At 36.4% G+C, this 14,753-nt stretch overlaps 1 protein-coding gene across 8 annotated transcripts in view; it reads right to left on the reverse strand.

Moving 5' to 3' along the window:
- The window catches only part of PLEKHA5 (pleckstrin homology domain containing A5), a 177,721-nt gene that overhangs the window by 59,519 nt on the left and 103,449 nt on the right, over window positions 1–14,753 (reverse strand). For all 8 annotated transcript variants that reach the window (XM_068400386.1, XM_068400387.1, XM_068400394.1 and 5 more), the window contains exons 4-7: window positions 12,735–12,818; window positions 11,652–11,772; window positions 5,263–5,367; window positions 1,677–1,749 (exon numbers count right to left, since the gene is read on the reverse strand). In XM_068400386.1, coding sequence (XP_068256487.1) covers window positions 1,677–1,749; window positions 5,263–5,367; window positions 11,652–11,772; window positions 12,735–12,818 — 383 coding nt within the window. The remainder of the gene's footprint in view (window positions 1–1,676; window positions 1,750–5,262; window positions 5,368–11,651; window positions 11,773–12,734; window positions 12,819–14,753) is intronic.

A 14,753-nucleotide genomic window follows, 5' to 3' on the forward strand; every position in this document is an offset into this window, starting at 1 on the left:
CGCATAACCAGAAACACTGCGATCTGGGAGTAAGTGCATGGCTCCCCTCTCCCAATTTTTTCAATATCTCGAGACAGAATTAACAAAGACATAAAAGCACAGGGCTTAGAGTGCAAGTTTTATATATTTTAGTAGCATTTCTAATACCTTTAAGACTATCACTATACATGTTTAATTACAGTTTATCAGCTTTAACTGCTTTCTCATAATGAACAACAGCTAAAAGCTAAGTTTATCGTGTATACAATTTAGACTATTCTGCTTGTATTTCAGCTTATTTGGCACACTAACATGTAGAAATTAAAAAGTAAGATTATTTTATTTTATTTGTTTTTGGTTTTGCTTATTGCTTCTTTGTTTTATTTTGAGGTACTTCATGTGCAGTGCTTTAAGTCAATTTAATCTGTTCTTAAGGCAGCTACAAAGCAGCACCTTCTTTAGAAGCTTTGGAAGAGAGAGCCTGAAGACTTGTTTAAAATAAGAAAACCCTATAAGAAAGCACAGGTATATAATGACCACTTAACTAAATGGAGTGTAATTGTATCATAATCGATGCCTCCATGGCTCAAATTATAGCCTAATTTTGACTCAGCAGTAGTTTATCCAACTACATATATACTTCTTGGGATAAAGAAACAAAGTCTAATGATTATATTTCAATAATTCAGAATTTGTTAACTAAAACAGTTACACAGACAAAGCTTTTGTGTTTCATGACCTGATTTGTCTTCATTAGAATAAAACCATGCTGCTCTTTAACAGAACAGCATTTTAAATTCATCAGTCACTGCTTTCAGCATCAACACCACTTCTACCAATTCTAAAGTCTCATCCTAAACTGAAACTCTTTCTTACTCTTCACAAGGCTGCAGATGGCCTTAACTGTTCATCTTCCTCTATTTTGCCATGCTTTACAATCTTCTTTGCTCTTAGCCTCCTTTAAACTATTACGGTTGTACACCTTATTTCAGGATTGAATACATTTCCACATGCACAAATCCCCTTTGTTTATCCTCTCAGGAGCACTACAGTTAATCTGTAATAGTGAAAGAATCAGTTTTCTAACATACATCTATACAGACTAGAATTATAAGCAGCGGATTTTTCCCACGTAAAGTAAGTCTGATGTAGCTACATAAGGGTACGAACAGATTTCTTTGTTTCAAACACAGCAGAGACTTCTAACTCATATGGAATTGGACAACATTTCACTTTTTAAGTATCCATGAACACTGATTAGATTCCCAAAAGAGATATATATCCTCTTTACGATTCCAAAGGTTGAGTTTCAGCTCCCTTGCACTATCCCTTTCCTATCCTCATTTCAGTTACTTCATTTACATGAAAAATCAGATTTAACCTGGCATATTTAGTTCCTAAAAACAGAATCAGTGAGAAAACTACAATCCAGAATTTAATAAAAGAGGCGGCTGTGAATGGGTTTGCCCTTTGAGCATACCTGACAGGCAGGAAGCAATTATGTGAAATTGGCAATTAAGAAAGAAGGAAAAAAAAAAAGAAAAAAAAAAGTAATAGGCCTGGATATTGACAGCTATGTCACTATTTTATCCATTAAGTTAAATAGCAGCTTCATTTTTCTTAGATTTGAGTGGTGTGTCAAAATTTGTCTGCTTCCAGTAAAATTAGCAACTGAAGTTCTCCTGAGTGGAACTTACCTCTGTAATAGAAGAGACACAGATCTGAGAGCACAAACCACCGCTTCTTCCACAACTTCATTCCAGTACTATCCTGTATTAATCAAAGTGATCAAGTAAGAATATTCAGGCTGTTAATACTAACAGTTCATAAAGTAAAGCAAGTACTACATAATCGCAGTGGTGTGCTAGTAGTTCTTGGCTAAGATATTTTAAGTATCTTTGACTTCTCATCACAGACTCGACACTGCAAACCAAGATCATAACCCAGGAAGCCTGAAGTTAAGATGATTCAAGAATAAATGAAATGAGAGCCCATTATTTTAGCATGCTAGATACTACTATCTACAGTTAATCGAAAAAAATGTTTACTTTTTTTTAAAAAGGAAATGAGCAAGGTAGTACTTGGGGTACATTCTCCTCTGTTTTCTGAAGAAACTCTCTGCTGAACTCGTATATCTAGAGAAAATTTCTTTCCCAGATAAAGTTTATTCCTAAAGCAATTTCATTTTCTTTTATGTTTATAACCAATTTACACTGCACAACTCAGAATGAAAGACTGCCACCGCTACTGCAGTGTAAATAAGCCGAAACATTGCAGTGCACACATCCTAGTAGATTTAATAAATATGTTAATTTGTTCCAAGAAGAAAGGTATGTGTGAATTACCAATATTCTTGTAGTAAATAAGTTTTGCAACAACCAGGAGGAGCGATTCTATAATGAAAAACGGTTGGGTGGTGTGGGTTTTGTTTTGGGATTGTTGTTTGGGATTTTTTTTTTTTTAGAAAAGTCAGCATCATTTTTAGCCTCATATTTCAAGCTCTGCTCATTTTGGGGTGTGGGACTAAGCTGAAGGAGGGAGAAGAAAGGGTAAAGCAAGCATTAGCCAGGAAATACTATTCAGAAAAAGTTAAAAAATCCTCTCCCACAAAAATTTTCATAAATAGAATAACTAAACACTTCATAGCACCTTCCTTCTGAGGATCTCAAAGGCGTTTAAAAACACTAATGAAGTCTGGAAGCACACTGTCCGTAGCAGTCAGTTCCTATTTCACAGCTGGAAAGGCAGAGACAAGGAGGGGAGCCTGTCTCCCTCGCCTCACTGACAAGGTCACTGACTCAGTCGCGGATTAGGATGCCAGACACCTGGCCCAAAGGACACTGGCCATAAAAATCAACCCTACCATTTGACAATACCTAAACTACTCCAGTATAAAGGATTATCTCAAAACCTCAGACAGGCTTTTTGAAGAGGCTGTTACGCAACGTCACATTTATCCCATCACTCAAAACCACAACAGGTTTCTACACGGCCACATGTAAAATTCTGGCAGCAATGAGATACTCTAGGAATGATCTTTTGGCCTTCTTCAGACATAGCAGAGAGGCACACAAAATGATCGTGTGGTTCTCATTTTAAATTCTTTCCTACTTTAAAGTATACCCTTTCTGTATCAGTGGATTTACTAATTATTGTTTCCTTTTGATTGTGATTATGTCATACTATGGTAACAGTATATTCACAGTAAACACCTTTGAATAAAGAGTTGACTCTGGACTTAAAAATTAGTAGAACAATGACAAAAGAATGGCATTACATGCAACGAGACAACACACTTTGAGTCAAACAAAACTTGCTGTTCTCTGCGATTACATAAACATGTTAAGAAAGTTATCTTACTATCAAAAAGAAACCTGCATAAGCTTTCACTGTAAATTTCTGAAGATAGTTATCTGTTGGTAAAACTCTTGACTGAATTGGCTTGCAATTACTACTACAATATGAAAACAGACAGCAACCCCTCTTCTTACAAAACCCAATCAAATATCACAGCATTTAAATCATTTGACACATAAACCCTGTCCAATGGTATGCATTTTGACAGTGAGGTGGATTAAAAACTGGTTGAACTTCAGAGGGATGTCGACAGGCTGGGAAATTCAGCAGAGAAGAATCTCATGAAGTTCAACAAAGGGAAATGCTCAGTCCTCCATGACTGAGGTCATCAACAAGCTGATCATGAGCCAGCAATGCATGCTCATGGCAAAGAAGGTCAACAGCATCCTGGACTGCAACAGCAGTGTCGCCAACAGATGGAGGGAGGACATCCTTCCTCTCTACTCTGCACTACTGAGGTCTAGCTGGAGTGCTGGGTTCAGTGCTGGGCTCACTGGTACAAGAGAAATGTGAACATACTGGAGTGAATCCAGCAAAGGACCACAAAGATGATTAAGGGATTGGAGCATCTTTCATATGAAGAGAGGCTGAGAGAGCTGGGACTGTTCAGTCTGGAGAAAAGGCAGCTCAAGGGGCATCTTACCAATGTGTATAAATACCTGATGGAAGAGTGTAAAGAAGATGGAGCCAAACTCTTCCCAGTGCTGCCCCGTGACAGGACAGGAGGCAACGCGCAGAAATTAAGAAACATGAAATTCCACCTGAGTAGAGGTAAACTTCTTTACTGTGAGAGTGATGAAACTCTGGCATAGGTTGCCCAGACAGGTTATGGTGCAGCCTCCATTTGTGAGGATATTCAAAACCTCAGTGGACAGAGTCCTGGATAACCTGCTCTAGCTGAGCCTGCTTGAGCAGGGGAGGTTGTGCTAGATGATCAAGACATCCCTTCCAACCATCGTAATTTTGTGATTCTGTGATCTTAAAATACAGCTACTGTTTCTTCATTAGTAAAATAATACAACTGTACACTAAAACGAACATGGTAATATGAACATAGAGTATAATTTTTAGGAAAGCAACATCTTTGTATGACTTTATATGCTGACTATCCATGGTTTGACATGAAACAAGAGACATAAACCAGCTAGGATCTTTAGAGCATTCCAGTAAGTTAGTTCACGTACATAACCATATCTTCTCATACATGTAAAACTCACTACAAAGGACCTCAGAATGAAAAGCCAGATCATCATGAACCTAATTTATTCAGAAGTAGACAGCAAAGATAACAACACAGATACTCATATGCACAATGACCTGTGCTATAACTCGGACTTCATATTTCAATCAAGTTAATTGATTGTCTCATTTAATTAAAAAATCCAGAATATATTACTTTAGGAATAGTGACTTCTTATCAAGCTAAAAAGTTTACTAACCCCAAAACAAAGAAAAAAAAAATCTCTCATCTTTGTGACAACTTTTCACTCTCAACATTGAATGAGAGTAGAGGCCACAAGAGTATCTAAACATTGAAAAATCTTCTACTAAGCAGATACTTGGAAACTTCAGAATTTAAAAAAACAATATGCTGTGCCATACACCCTCGTCCCATCATCTCAGCATGCCTGAAACTAATTCAGCTATTTATTACCAACATCCGCCTAGATTTTTCAAACCCTTTGTGTATTTTAGAGAGAAATGTGTATATATATTAATGCTCTGCATTTGTCTGATGCCCTTACTCATTTGTATCAGAATGTTATCCAATAAGTAGCTAATTAATTAAAATACCATATGTCAGTTCCTCACAGTTTATAGCTTCACTCTGGTATTGCTATCATTGTATTTTATGCAAATGATTGTATTTTGCACATTATACACCTTACCAAAAAAAAAAAAAGGGGGTGAAGAGGGGAAGAGTACCTGTTTGTAGAGCCAGCCACGTCTGACAACTGGTGCATTAGGATTTCTCTTTATTGAGTTTGATCTCTTTCCAAAATTATGAACCTTCTTTGAAGATCGTGATGTCTAAATTGAATTGAACAGGTTAAAGAAAACATGACATCAATATCTGCCAAAAAATCGTAACACATTTTGTTGTCTTTAAGATCTTTTTCGTATACATGTTCCTCTGGGGGATTGCAGAATACAAACTCTATTCCTTTTTTAGATAAATAATTATTATGATGGTTCTGCTGGTTTCAGCACTTCTTTGTTTTTCCTCTGCAGAAAATTTAAAGACAAATCCCAAGACAAGTACTTAAATATTTTTTTTTAACAAGAAAAAATAACCAAATACATATCTGACCTTCTTATAAGGTAGGTAGAAAGCCCACCAAGCCGTAGAAAGAGAAGTAAAACTAACAGAACTATTATTAATTATGAAAAATCAGATCACCTGGGCAAGAAAATTCTACTTTTTCCTGCTTCCAACATTGGCCTAATACATGAAAATTTGTTCAGATTTCAACAATATATGACTCCCCCTTTCCTAACATATACTAATGGTTTTTTAGTTCTTTCTTCCGTCTCAAGAACCCTTTGCTCTGTGATCTCTCGGCTGGTTTGAATATTCATTATTTAACTGCTTGCACTAAGGCCTACTTTGAAACTTTTGCCCAGAAACTCCAGTGCTTATGTCTGCTGTTGCTTATACCTTTTACAACCTTACAGCCATGCAATGATCGTAGATGTTTAAGAGAAGTAGGATAAATAATCCATTTTAGATTTTATCCTTCTACTTCAGTAACCAAAAGAAATTGGAAAAGGCATAAAGAAACGTGCAGCGCTTTGCCAATTTACACTTCATTCTTTTGAGTCTACATTTAGAAAGTTTGTTCTGCAGCTAAATGAGCTGTACATTTACTTGTGCTTTAAATTCTGTGAGAACTGGTGCCTTAGACACCATGCGATGTGACACAGCAAAGTATCCCACTCTGCAAAAGAAGTAAAGTTCAAATAAGTTTTTTGAGCTGTATTCATGGCTCTGCTCCAAATCCACCACTTAAGTTGAGACAATATAATCCTGTGCTTCAGCTTCCCCATCTCTACTACTGAGACTAATCATAAGGTTATGCAAAGTTCCTAAAGGAGGAAGGCTAAACGAACACTCGTTTTTTGTTGCAAATTAGGGTATGGGGTTTCTCTATGGAAATTCCCTCAACACGCATCACAGAACTGAGCTGGGTTTTATACCTGCTTCATAGAGAATTCCACAGTAGGTTAAAAATCATAAACTGCAAACAGCAATTTAAAATGATGTGCAGCTTTTGTCAACAATGCCATTAACTGAAGAATACAACAGAGCTTAGCCAAAAAAGAATAACATTACAAAAACTATGTGTGTTTGCCTTAAGACTACAACAGCATGAAACAAGGTAATTTTGTATTTCTTTTTTGAAAGAATCAGGAGGAAATATAAAAACAATCGGAGTGCTTTTTATTTCCCTTGAAGATACAGAAATTTGACTCAACTCTGTTTGGAAAGCAAGACAGAGAAAGCAATTGGAAACCTAATTAAACATAAAAGTAAAAATCTTTCACATTTTCATCTGAAAACTTCTACCAGTGCAAAATGGACAAAGGTTTGTAAGAAGCCACAAGAATTATGACATTCAGCTGTAAAAAAGGTATATACAGAGAACCTGTAACAATCCAGAGCACATTATAAAGTTAACTACATCTCAGGTAACCTGTATGGATACTATATTGGCATATTACACAAGAGCTGTGCCAAGATTTTGATCAGAAATAATTTATAACACTCATACCTGCTCTAATATTAGGTATTAGAGGTTCAAAACCTCTCAAGAGTGTTCCAGACTTCCTATGCTTGTAAAATGGCTAATGCATTAAGCACGCTTCTGAAAACACAACCAACCACAAAGTACTATTAATGTCAAGTCTACTAACAAATTCAGATAATTTAGATAGGTATCTCTTAGGTAGGTCTGATAACAAACCATATTGACTTCAATTTCACTGAGCTCACAGCGAAGTTTTAATGGGTTACATCTTACCAACTGTGAATACAAACTTCCTTTAATTAAACACAGCAGCACAAGTGCTTTCTAATTTTAGTTAATACAGAGAACACTTTAGATGACTCGTGATTATTTTACCACACACTGCATAAAAAGAGTAACTGTTCCCAAAAAATTCTGAGCCTCGAGACAATGAGTATTTTAGGATATTGAAATATCATAGGTGTATATATAAAGTAATTATGAGTTCTCAAACTTAGATCATCTCCTCCTCTTGTTATGTCTGGGATCCCTGGCCATCCCATGTTCTCTCACACACATATCTAATATATCTCAAACTGGGGAAACAGGAAGAAGGGAAAAAAATAAGAATTGAAGGGTTCAACTACTTTTTACCCCACAGCACTAAAAATATAGGGCATATTGCACAGCTCCAGCTTCTGGAGAAGGCAAAAAGAAAAGGAGGATAGTGAATGAAGGGTCCAACTACTAACCACTTGCTGGAAGGTGTAAAAGGTAACAGAGCTAGCAAACTTATAGTCACATCTGGTACCATCTGACCCCTTCTAAGGAATGGTCCCAGCAACTGTGATGCCCCCAAAACCAGAACCTACAGGAGGGACCTGTACAGTTCCAATACTGAGCAGATGCCTGGAAGTCCAGCCTTTCCCAAAACTGAAGAAAACAAACACCAGCAGGGTTTTGAACTCTGGGCAACAGACTAGTCAGTAGCTGGGGCTGCACACTTCACCACTCTGCAAGCTGTTCTCTGTGCTTAGCTGGTAAAGGACACAGAACTTATGTGAGGCTTCTTCCCTAGTTTCAGAACTAGCACAAAGTAATCAATTAACACTAAACTTATTGCGTCTATATTTGAGAAACATGGGTTGAGAGCCTTTCTGATATGGAAATTTTCTGCATGTGAACTTAAAGAATGGAAATCTAAATCTTTGTTACTTTCAACTTCTGTTTAAAAATATGTTTCCAGTCTTCAAGGCTTGCATTATCTTCTAAACCACAAACCAACATGATTCTGCCTTCTGGATTTTGTAGGCAATTTCAGTGCCTTCCAATATTGCAGTTTTCCATGAGCAGGGTGGGCTTCTGCCTCAGCATTTTTAGCTTGGACCAGGAGGTTGCTCTTGAAGCAAATCTCCCAATCGTTCAGTCTTATTGTGTTTTGGTTTGCATACTAGAGTAAACTGGATTTATTTTAGAAAAGACTAAAATGTAAGATGCACAAGGAGCACTAGTGGACTAGTTTGAATATAACCCACAAAAACACAGTACAGATGTTCGGCCCTGAGCACAAATACTGCCCCTCACGTTGCTCGTGTTTGCTAATGTATCTCATGACTATTATTCCAAAATTTCTGGTAACCTGAATCCTGAGAAGACTTGTACAGCTATACCTAAGCTAGCCATTTAAAGCTGGACTGGCTGAAGCACTGTATGAAATATCTATAAACACTCCATTCCACTTACTGTGAGAAAATTGTTAGCCTTATTCTGCTGATAATCAGGACAGCAATGAAGAGCAGGGGAGATGAACTGTGGAGGATGACTGGTAATATGACTGAATTCACGCATTAAAAAGCTGATTCCCTGAATGCATTTCAGGACATATAATCACATTTGTCTACATAGTGATTTTAACAGTGGGGAAAAAAATAAAATGATAACTACAAAAACAACTCCTTAATTTTAAAAAGAGGGATGGAAATATATACTTTTAGCAATCTCGAGCCTATGTAGATCTTTTATACATTCAGAGGTCTGTGCTAGAGGCTTCAAGTTGAGAAATATACTTCAAGCTAATAGGGAAGAAGCAGCACTTAATAGAGCTGTGTGTTGTTTGGTCAGCATCATGTATATAGTGGGAAAGGAGGATTAGAAATAAGACTTTTACTGGGGAAAGACTGATTTTTGCCTCACCTTATCTTAGCCTCTAGATAGCAGCTGCATTAGACTCCAGTGAGTCTTTCTGCCACGAAACAGAAACTTCTCCAAGTTTCATATCTATTTGGGATCAATTAACACTAATGAAATGGAGAACTTATTTCTATACCACTCAACTGTCTGAAACTTTAGCTGTACCACAAACTTTTCTTTCATTCCTCATTACCTTCCAATATTAGGTGTGTTCATGAGTTCTCTCTGAAAAAAGAAAAACCTAAAAAATAGGTGTGGCAACCACATGAAGCATTCTGCTGCTCTGTAATGTACTTTCCTCACGAATATTTTACTCCTCTTTTATTGTGCTGCAATACACGGATCCTGTACATATTCTACTTGAAGGTTGGTAAGACAGCTAAGAATTTCAGATTCTACTGTTGGGAGATATTAACAATAAAAATACTGAAGAAAATTAGTTGTTGTATCCAGGTACAACCAGTGAGCAATTTCTATATGGTTATCTTTAAAAACTATTCGACTCGTTAGCCTTAAATAACCACCAGAAAATGTTGATTAATATCAGCTGTAGTTCTACTTTGCAAGCATTCATCTCCTGAAAACAAAACTTTTAAAATGGTGTTGCAGTAATTCAGACAAATTTACATTTGAAAACTGATGTACAGTAATTGCACATACAGTCATAGTAATCATATTAATATTTCAAATGCATTTAAATAACTATAACAGACAGGAGGAATGAAAAGGAGAACAAAAGCCTGTTTTTTCAAAATATAATTTTCACAGGAAGCTCAAGTGTCAATCAATGAAAGTAAAGAAATGTCAATAACTGGCTCATAGCAATCTCTATTTCCTTCTAGAACACTATGAAGCGAACATGTTAAAGGGCATTTTAAACTTCTGTTTTGAAAGAGGAGTGTGACAAATATGTTTGTAAAACACGTGCTCCTAAAGTGTGATTCATTTCCTACATTTAACCTGGGAGTGCTTCCTAGCTAGTTCTGTTGTAACTCATTTTCTGTGTAACTATTGCAATCTACGTCACTATTACAGCTCTAACAATAAGTTATCTTGAGTTTTCTGCTTGCTTGCTTCTTTTAGGACTTAGTGGGTTTTGGGTCTGTTTTTTGTTGTTGTTGAGTTTTTTTCTTTTGTTTTAAATTGCCTTTCCTGCATGGACTTAAACATGATCATATGAAAGTTGAAATTATGGATTTTGTTACTGTTTATAATTCATCTGTGACTCTTTCTTTTTTTCCCCCAGCAACACGGATAGATTAAGACACTATTCTCATTAAAGAATAGCTTTCTAATGTAGGTCAAGGATTCTGCCTGTCTAATGAGACATTTAAAACAACAAAAAAAGGTTTCCAAAATGCACTTAAAGAAACCTTATAATGTTTACTACTACATGGTAAATAAATTCTTTCAATCCAAGTTTCTGAAATTAAGGAATTTGCTCAGTTAAAACACATTCCAAAGTTTACTTTTCTCTTGGAGGCTGGATTAATCTGCTGAAAAGCACTTCTCAGGGTTAAAGTTTTCAATGACTAGCAGAAGTATGGGGCTTTTTTCCTTGTTTGAATGTTAACTGCTGGGTAGAAAAGATTACAGGGCTCTTGTCTGTCATCACTGATCAAAGTTGTTGTCTTGCAGTCCTAGCAAACTTAAGGAAATTCTTCATTTTGTAGCAAGTGCACTTTCCTTTTACAAAAGCTGTCCAAAACTGGAAAAAATGCACACAATAGCCTCATCAGATTTACCCAATAAACTTAAAGTAGATATAATTGAATCCGTCACCTCGATAAAATCTGGGCATTTACCTTAATCTTCTGAGAAGTTGGGTGAATGGAGAAAGTGGGACACAAATTCAGGTGGCCTAGGAATCTCCAGGACTTCTCCCAGGAATTTTTTCCTAGGAAACCAGGACTTCTACTTCTGGTCCAATGACAGCCAATGATGTCATCCGCCCTTTCATTTTACCACAGGGTAACCTTCCATCTCTCTTGTAACTACTTTTTATATACAATTACAATTCTCTGTATTTTACTTGAAGAAATCTAGTCAATTGTTTGCATATTGAGCAATTTCCATTAATAATGCTTACCCAGATGTCTCATCATTCACTCAAGGTTTTACATGTTCACACAGATTAGAAAGGTCAGATTCTGTAAACAATTTAAGTATGTGCAAGTCATAAGATCTGAGTAACCTGATAAAAATTACAGCTTCAGTGATAATTTGTTTCAGACACCTCAATTTCTAAATTAAACATTAGAGGAGCCAAGTGCCCTGAAAAAAGGTACATGCTTTCTTTCTCTTTTTCAATGGAATACTAATAAATAACACTGTCTAGTACCTTGTGGAATAACAGAATGATTTTAATTTTCATTTAATTTGGACATAAAGACTTACTCTGCCCACAGGGCTCATTGGATGAGCAGCATAATCTGATGTCAGATTATAGTTAGTTGCTTCACATAGCATGCTTACTGGTCGCTCCTTCTTTTCTTCAGATGTCATTGCTGCAGCAGTCCTGAAAATAGAATATGTAATAGCACTAGAACATGCTGTGTGCGCAGAATGCTATTAAAAAGCACCCCTAGATGTAGCCTAATACAGCCTGTGTCCTACTTTTCCGATTTGAAAGCAATTCACACGTCATTGTAAAGTCACCTGCACTGTGTTTTAAACTTAAATCTATTATAGATGAATTTTAAGACTTTTTAAAATAGGAGTTCTCTATTAGTGTAAGGTGTAGGTGGGATGGAAAAAGACAGGTATGACCACGAGATGGAAATGGGAAGAAACGGTCTCCAAAGACCCCATATGGCTTTGTCCCACTTCAGTGAGAACGTGCACGTTTGTGAAGTTTCACATATTGCAGTTCTGACGGTTTTCACTCTAGCTGCCGTATAATGTGTTGCAGCAATGGTGGCGAGTAGGTCACCCAGTACCCAGCCACATATAAAATCTTGAGGTCAAGTTTGACTTCCACACATACTTTCTTATACTGTTGTGTATTCTATAAAACTAATGCAAAGACAGCAAAACCAAGTTATTATCCAATGATTCAGAAAGTGTCTCAACTGGCCAAGAAAATAACTGATTGAGGAGAAACTATCAGGCAAAACATGCTAGTAATGTAGACATGTGATTGCCCTAGGTGATTAAAAAATTTATTCCTTTTTGGAATTTTATTGGATAATTATATAATATATAGGTCATTTGCTAACACTACAGAGTAAGTAAAGTGACATGTGGAAATTCACACAGTGCATAAACACGGTGCACTTCTATCATATTAATTTGGGCTATGGTTTTTACCGTAAAAGTATTGAATATTTAACATTACTTTTAAATAACTTAAGTAAAACTTTATACATGCTAATCTGACTTGGAAAAAATAAATATTGCAATTAACGATCTCTGAATCTTACTTCAATATCAACAAGTTTTAAAACATGTATTTTATAAACTGAAACAGATGCCACTTACTGTTCATTCACAACAAAAATACAGTTGTCCTGGGACGGCTGTCCTGTTACTGGATGTTTGCAGGTTACTTTTCGTTCATTATGACTGTGGAAGAGAGGTAAGAAAAATTATAAGGCAATAATTTTTTGATTTTCCAACTCAAGTATGTGAATCCAGCACATGGAGTATATCATCCTAGTGAAAACAACTATGAATATTTCATTATGGCATGTTAACAATGTATGTGTATACAAACACAAGTGCACGTATATATAAACTAATAAAAAGGATGACAAACAAGTATTAAAGAGTCTTCGTTAATACTCTGGAAAGAGATGGAAAACATTGGCACTGGGTTGGTAATGATCTTGAATTTAAAAACTAGAGCAGTAAGAGTGTTACTAGTTCATATATGATCACTGATAATTCACTCCAGCTAAATCTTTATATATTCATAAATAGGATTTCAGCTAGATAGGGACAAGTTAAACATAAGACATAAACAACTGCTCTGTAGAGATAATATCACTACCATAAAAGCAATTGTCTTCTAGCTTAGAACATGAAATTACTAGTTTAATATTTTCTGATAATACAGATAAATATTCAGTGATTTGAACAAGAATGGTGTGTTGCAATCACAGTTCTACTTTTGCTAGTGACTTTTTAATTCAGAGTGCTACTCCCCTGCAGCGATCTCAGGAGTCCCTTCAAGTGGGAGGGAGCCTGTGGCTGAGGGCTTCACCCTCATCAGCACAGAACACTCACTTTCACTTTGCCATATCTCGTTCCCCTGAGCTGCAGGTGTTGCTAGATCACAGCAGCTCCCACAATTTGGAAGAAATTGCCAAAATTCAACAACTATCAGCTGCTGTCACTCAAGAAGGAAATGTTTTGACTTGAGTCCTCCAGCCCTAGAGGGGAAGGAAGAGAAGGGAAGGAATTGCCTTTACTGACTACCAGGTGTGTCCATCAGCTGACAGTTATAACTTGTGCCTGCGGCAGACCCGGACTTTTCTACTCACAGCCTCCATGCAAGCAACAGGGTCCCAGCCCCAGTTACACCTGAGAGCATGGAGCTGCCAGTGGGCACAGCAGTCAGACTATGCAGCTACAAGAGGCAAGGGTGGCTGAACTGCAATAACCCCCTCTGAAGTCTCTAGCCCTAAAATGTAAGAAAGAGAGCAGGAAAGGTGCACTGATGAAATACAAACCTGGTTCAATGATTAAAAAGCATACAAGAAGAAATCAGACTAAGAAAGGGCAATTAGTATATAATGTAGATGCATTATTTGGATCTAACTCACATGCTTCAAAACAAACGCACCTGTTTTTAACACTTTAATATTTATAACCAAAAAAGTATATAATGTAAAAAAAAAAAAAGTATCTGAAATCAGCACTGTAAATCACAAAGAGTAATCCCATTTCATAGTATTTACTTTTGCAAAGAATATGTGATGATAATCTTTTTCATGTAAGGTATCTTATATAATGCTATGCCTTTCTTATCACAAGCTCAGCCCTGAAAAATACTCTTGGACAGAGAACAAACCTGGACAAAAAAAAGTGCTTTAGTTGCAAGATAGCAGAACAAAAGCTTTGAACGGCACTTTATCCTTAACACCTACTTCTTTTATTGCCTATTCATTTAACTTTCTTAGTTTTCAAAACTATCTCACAAATCTTACTCTCTCTCCCCGTCCTGCTTCTTAAAACGACCTAGACTTAACAAGACCATCTTAACATTCCCCAGGTTTCTTGAAAATTCCTTTGGATCATAACACTTTGTGATTATGGAGCATTACTATTTAAAAGTTACCTCCAAACAAAAGCCTAATAAAATATTCACACTACTTTCGTGGTCAATGGATAGTTGGATAAATCTGCATAAACCTAAAGTGCAAGATTAGAAAGATAACCCAATTCTTTGCACTTTCTTTACTGGGATTTTAAAAACCTACTAAAAACCTAAATGGATAGACATGTTATGGAGCTTAACTAATGAGCTAGCAAATGCCGGTACTTTATCTTCACACT

Source organism: Nyctibius grandis, chromosome 5 (assembly GCF_013368605.1).
Source record: "Nyctibius grandis isolate bNycGra1 chromosome 5, bNycGra1.pri, whole genome shotgun sequence".
Lineage (NCBI taxonomy): Eukaryota > Metazoa > Chordata > Aves > Nyctibiiformes > Nyctibiidae > Nyctibius > Nyctibius grandis.